We start from the raw sequence: 20,189 nt of genomic DNA, 5'->3' as shown, positions 1-20,189 counted from the left end.
TGCCCCAGAGAGGGTGGACTGAAGACAGTGATCAAGCGATTTGTCTCCTGCCATCCCTCTCCAGCCTCTGACACAGAGGCCAAGGACACCATTTTATCCCCTGGCTAATAGCCTTTTATGGACCTAACCTCCATGAATTTATCCAGCTTCTCTTTAAACTCTATTATAGTCCTAGCCTTCACAGCCTCCTCTGGCAAGGAGTTCCACAGGTTGACAACATGCTGTGTGAAGAAGAACTTCCTTTTATTAGTTTTAAACCTGCTACCCATTAATTTCATTTGGTGTCCTCTAGTTCTTCTATTATGGGAACTAATAAATAACTTTTCTTTATCAGCCCTCTCCACACCACTCATGATTTTATAGACCTCTATCATATCCCCCCTCAGTCTCCTCTTTTCTAAACTGAAAAGTCCCAGTCTCTTTAGCCTCTCCTCATATGGGACCCGTTCCAAACCCCTAATCATTTTAGTTGCCCTTTTCTGAACCCTTTCCAAGGCCAAAATATCTTTTTTGAGGTGAGGAGACCACATCTGTACACAGTATTCAAGATGTGCCGTACCATAGTTTTATACAGGGGCAGTAAGAGATTCTGAGTCTTATTTTCTATCCCTTTCCTAATAATTCCTAGCATCCTATTTGCCTTTTTGACCGCTGCTGCACTCTGAGTGGAAGTTTTCAGAGAACTGTCCACGATAACGCCAAGATCTCTTTCCTGATTTGTCGTAGCCAAATTAGCCCCCATCATACTGTACGTATAGTTGGGGTTTTTTCCCAATGTGCATTACTTTACACTTATCCACATTGCATTTCATTTGCCATTTTGTTGCCCAATCACTCAGTTTGGTGAGATCTTCTTGGAGTCCCTCACAGTCTGCTTCTGTCTTGACTATCCTAAACAGTTTGGTATCATCTGCAAACTTTACTACCTCACTGCTTACCCCTTTCTCCAGATCATTTATGAATAAGTTGAAAAGGATTGGTCCCAGGATTGACCTTTGGGGTACACCACTAGTTACCCCTCTCCAATCTGAAAATTTACCATTTATTCCTACCCTTTGTTTCCTGTCTTTTAACCAGTTCTCAATCCAAGAAAGGACCTTCCCTCTTATCCCATGGCCATGTAATTTACACAAGAGCCTTTGGTGAGGGACCTTGTCAAAGGCTTTCTGAAAATCCAAGTATACTATATCTACTGGATCCCCCTTGTCCGCATGTTTGTTAACCCCTTCAAAGAACTCTAATAGATTAGTAAGACAGGATTTCCCTTTACAGAAGCCATGTTGACTTTTGTCCAACAAATTATGTTCTTCTACATGCTTCACAATTTTATTCTTTACTATTGTTTCGACTAATTTGCCTGGTACTGAAGTTAGACTTACCGGTCTGTAATTGCCAGGATCGCCTCTAGAGCCCTTTTTAAATATTGGTGTCACGTTGGCTATCTTCCAGTCATTAGGTACGGAAGCCGATTTAAAGGATAGGTTACAAACCACAGATAATAGCTCAGCAATTTCCCATTTAAGTTCTTTTAGAACCCTTGGATGAATGCCATCCGGTCCCGGAGATTTGTTAACATTAAGTTTTTCTATTTGTTCCAAAACCTCCTCTAATGACACTTCAATCCGGGACAGTTCCTCAGATTCATCACCCACAAAGGATGGTGCAGATTCGGGAATCTCCCCAACATCCTCAGCCATGAAGACTGAAGCAAAGAAATCATTTAGTTTCTCCGCAATGGCTTTATCGTCCTTGATTGCTCCTTTTATAGCTCGATCATCTAGGGGACCCCACAGGCTTTTTAGCAGGCTTCCTGCTTCTAATGTACTTAAAAAACATTTTGTTATTTCTTTTCGAGTTTTTGGCTAGCTGTTCCTCAAAATCTTTTTTTGCTTTTCTTATTACATTTTTACACTTGATTTGACAGTGTTTATGTTCCTTTCTATTTATCTCACTAGGATTGGACTTCCACTTCTTAAAAGATACCTTTTTGTCCCTCACTGCTTCTTTTACATGGTGGTTAAGCCACGGTGACTCTTTTTTAGGTCTCTTGCTATGTTTTTTAATTTGGGGTATACATTTAAGTTGGGCCTCTATTAAGGTGTCTTTAAAAAGTTTCCATGCAGCTTTCAGGGATTTGGCTCTAGTCACTGTGCCTTTTAATTTCTGTTTAACTAACCTCCTCATTTTTGCGTAATTCCCCTTTTTGAAATTAAATACCAGGGTACTGGACTGCTGAGGTGTTCTTCCCACCACAGGAATGTTGAATGTTATTATATTATGGTCACTATTCCCAAGCGGTCCTGTAACGGTTATATCCTGGACCTGATCCTGCACTCCACTCAGGACTAAATCGAGAATTGCCTCTCCCCTTGTGGGTTCCTGCACTAGCTGCTCCAAGAAGCAGTCATTTAAGCCATTGAGAAATTTTATCTCCACTTCTCTTCCTGAGGTGACATGTATCCAGTCAATATGGGGGTAATTAAAATCCCCCATTATTATAGAGTTCTCTATTTTGGTAGCCTCTCTAATCTCCCTCAGCATTTCTATGTCAGTATCGCTGTCCTGGTCAGGTGGTCGGTAATATATCCCTACTGCTAATTTCTTATTATTGGAGCATGGAATTACTATCCATCGCGATTCTATGGAACATGTTGATTCACTTAATGAGGAATCAAATGAAATAAAAATATTATCTTTCACATACAGTGCCACTCCGCCACCCACCCGGCCTGCTCTATCCTTTCTATATATTTTATATCCCGGTATGATTGTGTCCCACAGATTTTCCTCATTCCACCAGGTTTCAGTGATGCCTATTATGTCTATCTCCTCATTTAATATGAGGTACTCTAGTTCACCCATCTTATTAGTCAGACTCCTAGCATTTGTGTACAAGCACTTTAAAAATTTGCCACTGCTTATTTTCTGCCCTTCCCTGATGCATTGGATTCCTTTGTATGTGGTTGTTTGTCAGCTCTGGCCAATGGTTTGCCCTCTCCCCTCCTCTCTTTCCGACTACAGCTTAGAGAATCTCTATCAACGGATTCTCCTCTAAGAGAAGTCTCTCTCCGATTTACATGCATCTCCGCACCAATCGGCTTTCCCCCATCTCTTAGTTTAAAAACTGCTCTACGGCCTTTTTAATGTTTAGTGCCAGCAGTCTGGTTCCACCCTGGTTTAGGTGGAGCCCATCCTTCCTGTATAGGCTCCCCCTCTCCCAAAAGTGTCCCCAGTTCCTAATAAATCTAAACCCCTCTTCCCTACACCATAGTCTCATCCACGCATTGAGACTCTGAAGCTCTGCCTGCCTACCTGGCCCTGCGCGTGGAACTGGAAGCATTTCCGAGAATGCCACCATAGAGGTCCTGGATTTCAGTCTCTTTCCTAGCAGCCTAAATTTGGCCTCCAGGACATCTCTCCTACTCTTCCCTACGTCATTGGTACCTACATGTACCACGACCACCGGCTCCTCCCCAGCACTACACATAAGTCTATCTAGATGCCACGAGAGATCCGCAACCTTTGCACCAGGCAGGCAAGTTCTCCCGGTCATCACAAACCCAACTATCTGTTTCTAACGATTGAATCACCCACTACTAACACTTGCCTTTTCCTAGCTGGCATTCCCTCCCCATCAGAGGTATCCTCAGTGCAAGAGGATACCGCAACATCCTCTGGGAGGAGGGTCCCAACTACGGGATGGTTTCCCTCTGCTCCTGTTAAATGCTCTGTTCCCTTGAGACTTTCATCCTCCTTAAGAACACTGGGGCTCTCAGACTGGAGGTGGGACAGTACTACAGTGTCCCGGAAAGTCTCATCAACATAGCTCCCTAACTCCCTTAGCTCCTCCAGTTCAGCCACCCTGTCCTCCAAAGCCCAAACTCGGTCTCTGAGGGTCAGGAGCTCCTTGCAACGGGTGCACACATATGCCACCTGCCCACAGGGCAAGTAATCATACATGTTACACTCGACGCAATAAACAGGATAGCCCCCACTCTGCTGCTGGGCTTCTGTCTCCATGTTTGTAATGAATAAGTTTAAGTACAAACTGGGATTCTTTTTAAACTTCGGGAGTATAGATTATTCTAAGTTAGGTTTTAAAGAAGGACACAAGTCACTAGTGCCCTCTAAACTCCCTCTCCAAACTCTCCTGTTACCTGTTCCTGGTCGCGCTCTCCCTGGTCGCTGAGTCACAGGCTTATATAGCTCTGGTAGCCCCTCCCCCTGACTGAGGCTCAGCCAATTAACAGAGGCTTCTAGATTTCAAACCTTTTAGAAGCTCCTTCAAACCAACCAACCAGACAAACACAAGCTCAGCACACTGCAAATAACTCCCCCACACACAAACACACACTCCAGACAGCCACTTACCACACGGGTCCCATTTGTACTCCTTTTACCTGGAGAATTCCCTCTCCAAACTCTCCTGTTTTTTGTGGAAAAACTTGCCAGTCTAGACGCAGCCCTTATGTATCTAAGTGTTAGCTACATAGTCCTGGGCCTCCTGGATCAGTTTCTTGAGTTGAAAATTTAATAATGTTGCTGAAAAAAGGGATTCATATACTGAGACAAACCTAAAAAGTCTAATCCTTTAAACCACAAGAAAAAAAAGCGCACTCATTTTGGGGGGATATCAAAATGATCCTTTCTCTTTTGATATGCCAACAGCTTGAGCAAACCGCAAAGTTCCTGTTGCACCTATAAGAAAAGTACCGGAAATTTGATTTACGGTAATTGCACTATCACTCACCTGGGTCCTTTTTAAACGCATGCATTTGATCTTGGATACTTGTACATAGCAAGCATCAAAACACAACCATCCTTAAACAGAGAAAGCATTTTGGAAGATGTACAGCTATTTATGTAAAAGATTTTATGGGGTGGGCATGTAGTAACATGCTGAAAATCATTTGTACCACTATCAAATGAGAAGATTTAGATACATTTAAAAAGTAACTGTTAATATACACAGCCCCCAAAATGTTGTTGTAGACTTACAAACCCATAAATTGTCTCAGGGCTTGTCCACTAGAAGCCAGACAGAAAATATTTGAAGATGTTTAATTTTAAATGGATTAGTTCAGTGGTATTAAATTCTTGTATGGATGCTGTTGTTCAGAATTAAAGTGGCTTTACAATGTGGTATATCTTAATCCATTTTGAAACTGATTTAAATTAAACACTAAAGCCACTTTAATTCTGAATACGGATGTTCACAATCAGGTTTAACTAATCCACTTCATATACACCTTTAGTTAATTAAGATTAATCTTCCTATATGGTCTTTGTAAACAAGCCTTACATACAGTGGCAGTTTCGCATATGCAATATTAGAAATGTAGTATTGCATAATTGGTTAAAATCCTTTTTGGATAAAATATATAGGTAAGGTGGAAAGGATTTAGCTATCAAATGTCTTCAAGCTAGGTGTCCTCTTAGCTGCAGTAGGCTAGGAAACATAATTCCATACCTTGCTTTCCTTGTAGACAGAAATTAGCCAGGAGTTGACTCTGGTGTCTGATTATAGTCTCTCTTCTGCACCCCTAACATTAATTTACCTGAGCCATGTTTGTCAGCTGTTATCTTTGCACTTGTGTGGCATTTTTATGTTGAAGATCTAATCCAGGGTTGGATTTATGATTCTTCTTAAGGGGATGTGCCAGCAAATGCACAAGGGGTTGTACTAAAGTGGGAACAGAAGTAACACAGGATCTGTATAGTATGTGGATGCCTCACTAACACCCTGTGAGTGGTACGGTCATAAATCAGCTGGTCACATCTCAGAATATTTGGGCTATGTAAGCACACAGAGAGGTGGTACAGAGTGAACCTAACCCCTATGCGGTCTGTATAATGGGGCAGGGACAAGGTAGTAACAAAAAGGTGGGCCGAGGCAGGGTTCTTGTCTCTCACTGGTTCTTAGCTGTGGGACCATTGCAGCCCAGAGCCTAAGAGAACTACCATACATCCACCAATCACAGCTTGGGAATTATAGGTTGCAAGGATGGCATCAGTCTGCCACCGAGAGCCCTTCCTGAACTATTGACAGCTTGTATCTCTGAGCACAGGTAGGTAGTGTGTGTATGCACATGCTAGCTGACGTAGTTTAGATCACTGCAAACTGACAAGACATGCGTGTCTGTGGCTGATCCAGAACGCCTGCCAAAGCCAACTCCATGAGCTTACAGGAGCAGTAAGGCGGGGGAAAGCCAATTGCAGAGAGAATGAGTAGTCAGAACTTTAGAAATCTGACTTGTGTGTGAACCGAGACCTCAATTATACCCTAGCAATGCTGACAGCTGGACTCAGCAGTTACAATTCAACTTTCTAGTATTGCTAAATTACCTGACAATTTGCAACACACCCAAGAAGCTACATTAGGCTTATGCTCACAGATAGCTTAATCAGACATATTATATGGGGAAAACCTCTTGCTTTGTCCATTTTGTGTTTTTAATGTGCACAGCAACGAAGCAAAGCTGATTCCAGATGTGCTTATCTAAAGAGGATTGTCTTAGCACCCGGAGTGTCTGAATTCTGTGCTGCACCTGAGCAAGCAGCCGGCGGCATCTAGTCCCATTTTAAAAACTGCATGGCCACAAGTGACAATAAAAAGGCCACAGACAAAGATTTTAGTGTTTCGTTCCTATTATTAACCACTTTCCCCAGGTATCTTGGACTGCTGTGTTTAGAAAAGATCCCCGTAGCTCCGGCACACTGAATAAGAGGTGCCTGGTAGGAGGTGGGCCGCTTCTCAGGCCTGTCAGGGCTAGATCCATCCGTGGGCCTTTCGCCGATGAACAGCAAACTACGATCTTTTGTGTCTTGCTCCATTCTGAAGAGTTCGTACTCTGTGTGGGGCAACTTGAGGCCCAAAGCCAGACACCCACCGGTCAGCGTTATATCCTGCTCCATTCCGGCACTCCAGGAGCCACTCTCCCCGCAGGTCCCTGGCTCTGAGGAGTTTAGCATTGTCACGGTTACTTGATCCATTGCTGTAACCCGAGCATAGGTCACTTTAAAGGCCAGCTCTGTGCCCCCTCTCACTTTGGAGGATGGGACGCCCTTAGTGTAGTGCCCAGACGCGTAGATGGTGAAAGTAGGCTGTTTGCAGAGTGGGTCCGAGTAGTGATAATAGTACCCTTCCCAGGTGCGATTGGTGCCATGAAATATGAAATACCTGGTAAGGAAAAGCACAGCTGGTCGGACTTCACAATGGGCGCTCACCCACCTGCCACTCAACTGCATAGGTAGCTCGGCCTTAGCTGGTAATATAGGTGGATGGTGTTCATCAGATCTGAATACAATCCCACAAGCAGGGCAAGGATGCACGTGATGCTGTTGGAGGCAAACAAATAAAAAGTAAAGGAAAACTCTTGCATGCAAGCCCCCATTTGAAGCATTTAAACAACAGGCCAATCTCCATCCCTGGCGCAACTTCACTGAAGTCCAGGAGGCTGCATCAGGGATAAATTTGGCCCAATGTGTCCAACCAGTTAAGTAAGGCCCAGGTCACCTGCTATTCTAGGGAAAACCAGAAAGGTCCAAATTCTGTCTTTGGAGATGAGCACTGTGCTCATCTTGAAAAGAGCCGTGTGTGTGCACCATAGGATTGACACACAGATACCTTCCCACCAACAGCACAAGAAGAACTCCACATGGACTCCTTCTGAGGGCCGAAATGACAGTCTGGACCTCTACATAGAATGCTTCCGCTGACGTGCACAGGCAGAAATAGTGGAAAAACAGCTTCACTTGCCTGGTAAGCTCAGTCATGCAGAACGCAATGCCATCCACAGCCTCCCGAACAACTCTGACATTATAATCAAAGAGGCTGACAAAGGAGGTGCTGTTGTCATCATGAACAGGCCTGACTACCTAAAGGAGGCTGCCAGACAACTCTCTAATACCAAATTCTACAGGCCTCTTTCCTCAGATCCCACTAAGGGATACACTAAGAAACTGCACCATCTGCTCAGGACACTCCCTACACAAGCACAGGAACAAATCGACACATCCTTAGAGCCCCGACCAGGGTTGTTCTATCTATTACCCAAGATCCACAAACCTGGAAATCCCGGACGCCCCATCATCTCAGGCATTGGCACTCTCACTGAAGGACTGTCTGGCTATGTGGACTCTCTACTCAGACCCTACGCCACAAGCACTCCCAGTTACCTCCGTGACACTATGGATTTCCTGAGAAAACTACAATGCATTGGTGATCTTCCAGAAAACACCATCCTAGCCACCATAGATGTAGAGGCTCTCTACACAAACATCCCACATGCAGATGGAGTACAAGCTGTCAGGAACAGTATCCCTGATGATGCCACAGCACAACTGGTGGCTGAACTCTGAATTTATCCTCACACACAACTATTTCAGATTTGGTGACAACATATACCTCCAGACCAGTGGCACTGCTATGGGCACCCGCATGGCCCCAAAATATACCAACATTTTTATGGATGACCTGGAACAACGCTTCCTCAGCTCTCGTCCACTTACACCCCTTCTCTACCTATGCTATATCGATGACATCTTCATCATCTGGACCCATGGGAAGGAGACTCTGGAAGAATTTCATCACGATTTCAACAGCTTCCACCCCACCATCAACCTCAGCACGGACCAGTCTACACGGGAGGTCCATTTCCTGGACACCACGGTGCAAATAAGTGACGGTCACATCAACACCACCCTATACCGAAAACCTACCGACCGCTATACTTACCTGCATGCCTCCAGCTTCCATCCCAGACATACCACACGATCCATTGTTTACAGCCAAGCACTGAGGTACAACCGCATATGCTCCAATCCCTCAGACAGAGACCTACACCTACAAGATCTTCAACAAGCATTCTGTAAACTACGATACCCACACGAGGAAGTGAGGAGACAGATTGACAGAGCCAGACATGTACCCAAAAGCCTCCTGCTATGGGACAAGCCCAAGAAAGAAACCAACAGAACACCACTGGCCATCACCTACAGTCCTCAGCTAAAACCTCTCCAACGCATCATTAGTGATCTACAACCCATCCTGGACAATGATCCCTCGCTTTCACAGGCCTTGAGAGGCAGGCTAGTCCTTGCCCACAGACAACCCACCAACCTGAAGCAAATTCTCACCAGCAACTACACACCGCACCATAATAACTCTAACTCAGGAACCAATCCATGCAACAAACCTCAGTGCCAACTCTGCCCACATATATACACCAGCAACACCATCACAGGACCTAACCAGATCAGCCATACTGTCACTGGTTCATTCTCCTGCACATCTACTAATGTAATATATGCCATTATGTGCCAACAATGCCCCACTGCTATATACATCGGCCAAACTGGACAGTCCCTACGTAAAAGAATCAATGGACACAAATCAGATATTAGGAATAGCAACATACAAAAACCTGTAGGGGAACACTTCAATCTCCCTGGACAATTGCAGATTTAAAGGTCGCCATCCTGCAGCAAAAATACTTCAGGACCAGACTTCAAAGAGAAACTGCTGAGCTACAGTTCATCTTCAAGTTTGACACAATCAACTCAGGATTAAACAAGGATTGTGAATGGCTTGCTAACTACAAAAGCAGCTTCTCCTCTCTTGGAATTCACACCACCAGATCAGCTACTAGAAGTGGGCCTCATCCTCCTTGATTGGATCCACCTCGTCATCTCCAGCCTGATCCTGGCCTGCATATTTATACCTGCCTCTGGAAATTTCCACTACATGCAACTGACGAAGTGGGTCTTTGCCCATGAAAGCTTATGCTCCAACACTTCAGTTAGTCTATAAGGTGCCACCTCGCCAACGTAGGACAGTGGTTGGTCCAAGAGGACTGCTGCTAGCAGGACAAGAGCTGCACTTTTGGTAGCCTCTGTGAAAAGAAAGCAGAGCATATGTCTACGCTGCAGGCTTCTTGCGCAAGAGATCTTCTGTAAAAACTTCTTGCGCAAGAGAGCGTCCAGACTGCATGGACATGCTCTTGAAAGTAAGCTCTGATTGCTATGCAAAGAATGGCCACCAGGGCACCGGTTTCCTCTTTCCGTGCAAAAAAACCCCTCTTCCTCTTTTGCAAAAAGGCATTCTTCCTCGTAGAATGAGGAATACCTACACCGGAAAAACCCCTATGTTCTTTCGATATTTTTTTTTTTTTTGGCACAAAAACGCACTTGAGGTAAGGACACTCCATGCCGTTTTTCTGAAAAAGCTCTGTGGTGTAGACGTAGCCAGAGTTTTCACAGCAAGATTTCTGTGACTATTCGAGAGGCTAGGATTTGGGCACAAAGGTTGAGGCTTTGCTATCATAACTTTCCCCCTCCTTCCCATTACCATGTATCTGGCACAAAAGGCCTGAAGAAAATGCTGTCAATTAGGGTTATTCAGGCAGCCTCTGGTAATGCTGGGAACTGTCAAATAGACTGGCAGATTTTTATATCCAGTCACATATAGCCATAAAAACCAACCCACTGCTGAGCCTCTCAGGCAAAGGACTAAGAAACAGTGCTGCCCGCTCCTAGAAAAGTCCATGAAACCTAGTATAAAAACACCTTTTAGCACAAAACGCTATGAAAAACATGGACCCAGCCAGCAGGCATTTAATTTTTAAGGGGCCCCATGATGTCTGAGCATTGCCCAAAGCTCTCTGTCAAACCAATCCTATATCCAATCTAAGTCTGTAAGAGCTTTGGGCAAACTTGAAACCTTTCCCAAATGAAATATAGGGAAAGTGTCACCACATGGTGACTTTTCCAAGAGTTAAGTATTCTGACCTTTGATCATTTTCTAAAATTCTAGCTAATCTTTCCTGAACTGTTTGCATGGAACAACACTGAATAACTCAGTAGTTAACAGTAGGGTGGGTAATTTACATGCATGCTGATTGGAGTCTACTGCAATTTAGTCATTTTCAGCTTGCTTTACTGCTACTGTCACGCTAATGAGTGCTGACAGTACACAGTACGTTATTGCTAAATAATCCCAGAAGTTGGCAAATTATATATATATTCTCTGTAGACAGGAAATTCTTTGATAATGGGAGGTAATTTGGGAAGGGGGGGGGGGTTCTTTAAAACAGTTATAGATTTAAGGAAGTAAAAGTAGTATTTCCTCCAGCAGCTTAAAAAATGGCTCCTAGCTGTCAGGACCAGGAGGTAGGTAGCCATATCTACTCGTTAGTGTAAGCCAGGGTTCAGAACTAGGAGTTCAGATGATAAACCAAGAATCGGAGACCAGAAACCAGGAGTGCAGGTCAAGCCAAAGGTTTGGAATCTCGGCTTGACAAAGCCCTGGCCGGGTTGATTTAGTTGGGATTGGTCCTGCCTAGAGCAGGGGGCTGGACTTGACGACCTTCTGAGGTCTCTTCCAGTTCTGTGATTCTATGATTAATCCCAAGTCAGGAAACCAGGTGGTCAGGAACTGAAGCTAGGAGTAAAGTACCGAGTGAGCACTTCAAATCAAGCTCTACCCCACTTGTACAGATTTCCTGCTCCTTCCTCTGTCTTAAATAGCAGGGAACAAGCCAATCAGGTCACCAATCGGGGCTTAAGGAAGTGACTTCCAGCTGAATAAAGCTTTGAGGAGTCCTGATTCTAGTGGGTAGTAGTAAAGTGTCAGGTATAGGATTGGCACATGATGAGCACCCACCTAAGGCATCTCCTGGACCTGGTTTGACAGCTGTAGGTCGACATCAGTGAAGGTGAGTAAATTATTAGTGATGGCTAATGTTGCACATTAGTTCATTAGAAGAGAAGGCTGTGTCCAACAAAATTAATATTGCGAAACCAACACTTACTTGTTTCAGCCACATGAAGTTATTTCTAATGTATGGCAGCTTCTAATTATCCTCAAGTGATGATACCATCTGCTGGGGAGCTTTACAGGGCTGTTTGTTGATTAATTACAGCACTATATTTATAGAGTGAAAGTCAGTATCTTCGGGTTGGGTTTAAGTTAATGTTTAAAGATATTTGTTTACCAGCTGGTTTAGCTCATGTGCATGGCTTTGGCCCAAAATAATACCCAGCTTTAGACCAATGCAAGCATGTTACTTGGAGGTTTGCCATTTTGTGTTTTACTTTTTCTCTCTTACTACATCTACACTGTAGCATTCTTCCACAAAAGCTTATGCAAATGAAGTGTGGAGTGGAATATCACCATGCTTCATTTGCATAATTAATTATCAGCCGCTTTTGCGCAAGAGGCTTTTGCACAAAAAGGAGCTGTGTAGATGGCTCCTCTTTGCGCAAAAACCCCCTCTTGCGCAAGAGCCGTTCTTCCTCAAGGAGCCTTCTACACAGCTCCTTTTTGCATAAAAGCCTCTTGCGCAAAAGCAGGTACTAATTAATTATGCAAATGAAGCATGGTGATATTCTACTCCACGCTTCATTTGCATAAGCTACAGTGTAGACGTAGCCTTAAATTCCAGTTGTTGTAATATCACAAGGGTAGAAAACTTCCAGTAAATGAAGCATTTCATGAGTTAATCCTGTTCTAGCTTGTAATGTTCATAAGAGACTTTTCTGGCCTGCCTTGCTGCTCAATCACATTTTGGACTTGATTAGCTATGATTTAGATAAATAATACATTTTTTTTCTGGGAATAAACCAGCCTACTGGCAAAAAATAAAAATAAATCACATCTGCTGTATAATATTATTTATGTTGAAGTAAAGTGATTTCTGTAGGATAACACAATTGTATTCAGGGCAATTTCCCCTTCTAATGGCATTATATTGTGAATAATGATTTAATGGCACATGGTTGTTTCCTCATTCCTCTTTCAACCTGAAGGACAGGGCAGAGAAATAAGATGAGGGACTCAAGACAAATAACAGTGCAGCGTTTATAATGATGTGGGACTTAACCTCAGTACAGGATCTGAGTCTGCATTTCTAGTGAAAACACAGCAGCTAAAGAAAATCTATTAGCTCTGTGTCCCCTGCCAGTGAAGGACCATTCCCTATATTATGTTTCTTTTACTGCTTAGTCCAGGATAGCTTCAAGGCCACATGCTCAGTAAGGGGAAGAGCCAGATGCACGGAGCACCTAGATTTGTAGCTGGTTCTCCAACCAGCACCTTGCACAAGATGCAATTTTGCCCACCAACTCTATATTGTTACAATACTGAGGTGATTACAGTAGGTGGGATAAATAATTTAAGACCCTCTCTTTAGACAGGCTGCAGACAGAGGGGCATTGAAAAACAGGGGGCACAAGGGAGCTGGGTTTCCATTTTTAATGTGGCCCAGGAGTAAGTGATGTTCTTACCAGAGCATTCTGCAACGGGCGTTGATACCCTGTCGGTCGATAATGGAGCCTCTCCGACCACTTGGTGTGAATGTCTCCTAGATACAGCTCCTCCACTGCCCTACGGCCACTCGACTGAGTTTCCAGGAGGGGCTCATAATACGTCTCCACCCGCACCAGGCTGAGTTCATGCATAGCAAAGCCCAGGGCTGCAGTGCAATCTCGCCCCTCCTTGGCACTCAGCACCTCATAGAGGACTCCAGGAGCCCAGGACCGTCCAGGTGGAAAGAATCCACTGCAGCTCCCTCCTGATGACTGATTGATCCGGGCAGAGATCTCCTGCATGGCCCTCTGGCTGTGGAAAACAATGCCCACTTTGTGCAGGTGGTAGTCTGCCTCTGTGGCCCCTCGGGTGATCCAGGAGGCCTGGCGCAGTCTGAGCTTGCCTTTGATCACCAGGGAGTGGGAGGGATCGCGGCAGGAGGGGTCCCAGTAGTAGAACTGATAGGCCTTGAACAGGCGGTTGGAGTAAAACAGATAGGATCTGGTGAGGAACTCCGGTCCTGGGCGTACCTCACATCTAAGAGCCAAGAGGAGACAAGAAGAAGAGTCCTTAGTCACGTACTGAGTGGAAGAGCTGGGGATTGAATTCTAGCCTGAGTCTGTACAGAGAAATTAACGGGGCATTTGCCTCTTTTGTCCCCATGATGAGAGAGGCCTCACTGTTGCTCTGCTCCCTTCCCCATTGACAGCGAGGGCCTTCCCCCGTCTCACCTCACCAGGCCTGTCGACAGGGGGAGGCAAAAGTGACAGTTGCCTTGTGTCCCAGGGCTCTCAGCTAATCTGGCAGCAGCCCCAGGCCCTTTGAATCACCACTGAAGTGCCACGCTATGCGCTCCAGAGCCCCACATGGTGTGCTCCAGGCCGCTCACAGAGGGTGCCCCAGATCTGCCCCTTCTGCCTGAGGCTTCACCCCCAGCATTGCCCATGGGCCTAGCAATCCTGTCGGCCCCCCGGCATTCCAAGGACACAATTATTCCTGCAGTGGTGATTTCATTTCACTGCATCCGCAGCAAAGAGGCACCGTGTTAAAACAATACACCCACAAACCAACAGAGCAGAGTTTCTTTGCGCAGAAGAACCCCATAATCCCCTGGGCACAGCTGCCAAAAGACGAAAGGGTGGGGAGAATCTTAATTACCCTCACTCAAGTGGCATTGAACAAATGGCTTGTCAAACGATCAAGTTGCGTTTCCTCTGCTAGGTGGCACAGAGAAATGGGGCAATGGAGTATCATGGTGAATGGCAGAGACTTGCCAATGAGTGAACACAGTGGGTCTCCCTAACACCCATCACCATAAGGTCCTGTGAGGGAGCAGTCCACCACAGCAACAGTGGAGGTTCAGTGGGGAGATTTGTGAATAGGGTTGTCTATTCACATAGGCTGCCTGTATGAAAGTTCCTTTCTGAGTCCCATCTAAAGATAGGAACGTCCACTGGGGTCAGCCTTTCATGATGTTACCAGGACATCTGGGGTTATTCTTCCAGCCCCTGGCTCTCATCATCATGTGACTGCATAAGACCCGCCCCCCCCCTTTCAAGTGTCCAGCTGAGAGGCACCATTTCAGATTTTGGTTGAGGGGGGCAACCTGTGCATATCATGATGGAGGGGGAAAGTGAGACCATGGAGGGGGGAGGGCAGACAGCAGCTTCAGCAGTGTTACTGGGCAGACTCAGTACAAGTCAAGTAGCAAATAGGGGGGAGAGATCCCATTCCACCTCCCTCACACACACATACCACCTCTTTCTAGGGCTACTAAATAGGGTTGCCAGATGGTTTCAACAAAAATACTGGACACACTTGACATTACATCACAATCTACATTACATCTTATTTAGAAAATACTGGACATGTCTATTTTCTCATATTTTTGCAATTTGTTTCCAAAGAGAAAGCTCAAATACTGGACTGTCCAGTTCAAACTGGACACTTGGCAACCCTACTACTAAGGCACTAGAAAACACTAGTCTTTTGGCAGATAACTTAGCAGTTAGCTGACAAGAGCACTGTATCTAATTCCCATATGAAAGAAAATGAAATAAATATTAGAGCTGCTCAGCTCTAATATTAACACGTTCTGTTATCTTTTGGCAAGTCACTGAAGGGACACTAACCTTAAGGCTATGTCTATATTACGCATTCTTGTGCAAGAAGATATGCAAATGAGGTATGGCGATGAATATTGCTGTGCCTCATTTGCATAATTAATTATCAGCCGCTTTTGCGCAAGGGGCTTTTGCACAAGAAGGAGCAGTCTATACTGCTCCTTCTTGCGCAAAACCCCCCTCTTGTGCAAGAGCCGTTCTGCTGCTTATTTTCAGGCAGAATAGTTCTTGTGCAAAACGGTGGCTCATTAGGTATGCAAATGAGGCACGGCAATATTCATTGCCACATCTTATTTGCATATCTTCTTGCACAAGAATGCGCAATGTAGACGTAGCCTAACATTTTAATGTCTATTCTTACTTTGTTACTAACTTTGCAAGGGGAGAGATTGACACTATTAGGACTCTTGGGCTCTATCTCAGCTCTGGAAGTGGAGTGAGGTCTAGTAGGTTACAGCAGGGGCAGGTACATTTGGGCTCTATATAAGATCAGAATGGCCAGACTGGATCAGACCAGTGGTCTATCTAGCCCAGTATCCTGTCTTCCAACAGTGGCCAATGCCAGGTGCTTCAGAAGGCATGAAGCAAAGAGGCAATCATCAAATGATCCATCTCCTGTTGCCCATTCCCAGTTTCTGGCAAACTGAGGCTAGGGACACCATCCCTTCCCATTCTGGCTAGTAGCCATTGATATTGGACCTATCTTCCTTGAACTTTTTTTGATCATATTGGAACCCTGATATGATTAGGGCCTTTCCACCATCTCCTGGCAACGAGTTCCACAGGTAGACTGTGAAGAAATTATTTTTGTTTTAAATCTATTGCCCATAAATGTATTTGTGTGAACTTCTTGTGTTATGTTAATGAAGGCCTAAATAACATTTCCTTATTCTATTTTTCTACGCCAATTATTTTCCAAGCTAAAAAGTCCCAGTCTTGTTAACCTCTCCTCATGTGGAAGCTGTTCCTTACCCCTAATTATTCTGTTGCCCTTTCTGTACCTTTTCCAAATCCAATATATCTTTTTTTAGATGGGGTGACCAGACCTGCATGCAGTATTCAAAATGTGGGCATATAATGACTTTATATAAAGGCAATATGGTATCTTCTGTCTTATCTATTCCTTTCCTAATGATTCCCAATATTTTGTTAGCTTTTTAATTTTTAGACTGCTACTGCACATTGAACAGATGTTTTCAGGCAACTATCCACAAGGATTCCAAGACCTCTTTCTTGAGTGGTATCAGAGATTTTAGCCCCCATCATTTTTGTATGTATAGTTGGGATTACATTTTTCCATGTGCATTACTTTGCATTTATCAGTACCGAATCCCATCTGCCCTTGTGTTGCCCAATCACCCAGTTTTGTGAGATTCCTTTGTAACTCTCTGCAATCAGCTTTGGTTTTGGCTAATCGTCAGCCCACTCCACCTGTTCCCTGGTCTGAGTAATTTTGTAGTATCTTCAAATTTTGCTACCTCACTGTTTACCCCTTTCCAAGAACATTTATGAGACGTTTAACAGCAGTGGTCCAAATACAGATCTTTTATTCCTATCTTTTCAGTGGAGTGCCTGGCAATGTTTTCATGATGCTCTAAGAATTCTTGAATACTTGAATTCTTCGATTACTTGCATAACAAAGCCTTTTGTTCTTCTTAATCACCCGCCTTCCTCTTTTTATAACAATCTCTCTGCCCCAAAGGTAAAGCTGCAAGCAGTTCAAACTCTGTTACATTTAAAACCTGCCTCTGGAGCCAGGGCAGGCAGCTTTAAGCAGACCGCAAGTATGAAATCTAGAGGTTCAAACTTTAGTGGGGGCTGCTGGCCCTAGCTCCCCCTAAGTGGCACCCTTGGTCTATGGCTGCTGAGAAAAGGTTGAAAACACGACACTTAAAGGCTTAAATATCAAAAGGCATATAAAAGAAAGCCTTTGGTATGATTGAGACTCTTATGCTTGGTTGGAACGTGACTCCTGCTTTTTGAACACTTGGGCTACGTCTAGACTGGCATGATTTTCCGCAAATGCTTTTAACGGAAAACTTTTCCGTTAAAAGCATTTGCGGAAAAGAGTGTCTAGATTGGCACAGACGCTTTTCCACAAAAGCACCTTTTGCAGAAAAGCGTCCGTGCCAATCTAGACGCGCTTTTCCGCAAAAAAGCCCCAATCGCCATTTTTGCGATCGGGGCTTTTTTGTGCAAAACAAACGTGAGCTGTCTACACTGGCCCTTTTGTGCAAAAGCTTTGTGCAAAAGGACTTTTTCCCGAACGGGAGCAGCATAGTATTTCCACAAGAAGCACTGATTTCCACAAGAAGCACAGACAGTAGGAAGTCAGTGTTCTTGCGGAAATTCAAGCGGCCAGTGTAGACAGCTGGTAAGTTTTTCCTTGTGGAATAACTTGCCAGTCTAGACGCAGCCTTGGGGTTGGCGATACTGAGAACACTACAGCCAGCTGGAGGGACGGATGCTTCTCCTTTTCATTGCCCTTGTTAGAAAAACAGAGACATTTTGGCCTTTTGACTTTGGGGTAGTATGCAGGAAGAGGATGAGGATTACTGCTGCCTGTGAGACTCCGTTTAGGGACATATGGAGGGGACTGATTAGCCAAAACCAATCAGTGTGGGGCTAAAAGACTCTAGAGTTGGTGTCTCAGGCTATGACTCTTACTCCAATTTAGGAGCTCACTCCATTTACAAGCCTGTTCTAGGTGTAAGAAGTTTGGGTTGGGGTTATCATCTAGTTCAGTTACTTACTTTAGGCTGGATGTGGAAATTTGCTGCAGCTCACCTGCTTGTTCTGGCCTGGGAGATTAATTTAATTCATGAGTTTATGCTAATCCCCAGAACTCAGCCCTCAGACACTTAATTTAGAAATTTGGCATAGGCTAGGATTTAGGAGTGGTAATATCAGTTAGAAGTCCCTTTGCCCTGAAAGTGGGTGTTTATTTTTCATGAAGTGGTTGCTAGTGGAATTTTTGTGAGGTAAAACTAACATGCTTCCTGAGAGAACTTAAATTGAAAATCCCTTATTTTCCTTCCTTTTTACTCCCCCTGTGAGTTTATCAGTCATGAATTTCTCTGTTCATCTCCTGCTCATCATGAGAGGTATACTGGTGTCTGTTTCCTTGTGTACAATAGAAGGTGTCAATGAGCAATAGCTCCTCACAAGTAATCAGAGCCGTGACTTTGCCCAAGTCTGTTCACATAAAGAAATTGTAAAACGATGTGTAAGCAACAGGATGCTTTAAAGCAGTGCTTCAGTGTTTTCAAACCTAGTTCTGTGTAATGGTGTGTTCTCTCAGCCCTTAGGGCATTGAAAGGGGGCAACATCTGCAGCTGGGGTATGGCAGACATGGCAAACTATGAGAGGGAAGGAGGAAGTTCTAGAGAGAGTATTTGGATCTGGCTTTTAGAGCACACTCCAAACTGATCATAGTTTTGCTATCATGGATTTTGATTCAGCCCTTTGCCAAATTAAAGAGCCAGCTGCAAATGGTACATATTGAATCACCCCAAAATTAAAGGATTATTGCCTCTTTAATTTGGGGCGTTTTTCCAGCCACGAACAATACATGACCTTTTGCCCATAGGAAAACCACCCACAGCACCCGCACTCTACAGCTTAACACAGTGTGTGCCCATCTGTGCACCATCATGATGCTATTTAGTAAGGTGACCTTGCCCCATCAGCAGAGTCTAGCGAGGAGGCAAAACAAATCTGCAAACTCCTCTGAGTTTCAGGGTTCCTTACCCTGTAGAAGTCCAATGACCTTCCAGGCTGGGAGGCAGAAGAGCTGAAATTTGAGCGCTGTCCTGTAGGTGGCGCAGTTGGTACTGGCACTCTGATTCCCAGTGCAGTTTTCCAGGGCTGTGCTCTTGAGCTTCGGATCCAGGTACCTCCCATAGCTGTTTTCCAGACGCATAGGCTTAAAATAAGACAGATGCTTTCAGAACATGGATGCAGTCGCTCCTGCACTTTTCAGTTAAATGTATTCATTTGACTGAAGGGTTTTTTTAAGGCCAAATGGGACTTGCCTGTTTTAGGAATTTCTTGTCAATAAGCTTTTCTGGTTCACTATTTTAGTCCTTTTGCTAAGTTTCAGATCAGGGGACTTCAGTCTTGTCACTCTGCCAGAAAGGGATTGTTTCTCCTGTCCAAGAACTGCAGATAGAGCCACTTGTTTCAAGTGTAGTGATTCTCCTTACAGAGACTACTTGAGAAGCCCTGGGAGTATCCAGCTTTTCACGGCTATTTCATGATCCCCAACATTACCCGCGCATGCATTTATTATTCCCTTGTGAGTTCAGATGAAACAGTGAGAAAGCTGCTGTAGTAAAAAAAAAAAGCTCATTTCTTTATGGCTCTTGATCAGATAAATTCGGAGAACAAAGCAATCTCTGTACTCTGAAGTCTCAAAAGCCCAACAAGCAACAGTATTATTTTGAGATGGGAGCAACACAAGTTCTTTAAAAATGCCCACAAGTTGGCTCAGACTCTGCCCGTTGCATGACTGACTTTAGAGTTCATTAAAATGTACTTACCCATGCCGCTAATAATGACACAATATTCTCTCTCTAAGATACATAGCGCATTGCCAAAGAACTTTGCACAGCTGTGTTTAAACTGTGAAGTGTTATAAGGGACATTTTACTGCATGTTTTTGTTGTACTTTTGTATTTTTTTCTCAGTTTAGGACTAATTTTAACCTGCTCGTCCCAGGAAGCTAAATCCTTACATCTTTCTTGTGAATTTAATTCTTT

General features: G+C 44.3%; 1 protein-coding gene across 1 annotated transcript in view; it reads right to left on the bottom strand.

Annotated features, from left to right (window-relative positions):
- Window positions 1-4,850: 4,850 nt before the first annotated feature.
- APCDD1L (APC down-regulated 1 like) overlaps window positions 4,851-20,189 on the bottom strand; it is a 30,515-nt gene continuing 15,176 nt past the window's right edge. The window contains exons 2-4 of the mRNA XM_075901135.2: window positions 19,180-19,354; window positions 13,285-13,843; window positions 4,851-7,338 (exon numbers count right to left, since the gene is read on the bottom strand). Coding sequence (XP_075757250.1) covers window positions 6,571-7,338; window positions 13,285-13,843; window positions 19,180-19,354 — 1,502 coding nt within the window. The 3' untranslated portion in view covers window positions 4,851-6,570. The remainder of the gene's footprint in view (window positions 7,339-13,284; window positions 13,844-19,179; window positions 19,355-20,189) is intronic.

Source organism: Pelodiscus sinensis, chromosome 17 (genome assembly GCF_052426305.1).
Source record: "Pelodiscus sinensis isolate ZL-2025 chromosome 17, ASM5242630v1, whole genome shotgun sequence".
NCBI classification, from domain to species: Eukaryota; Metazoa; Chordata; order Testudines; family Trionychidae; genus Pelodiscus; species Pelodiscus sinensis.
The sequence above is the reverse complement of the archived record's forward strand: the minus strand, read 5'-3'. Positions and strand labels throughout refer to the sequence as shown.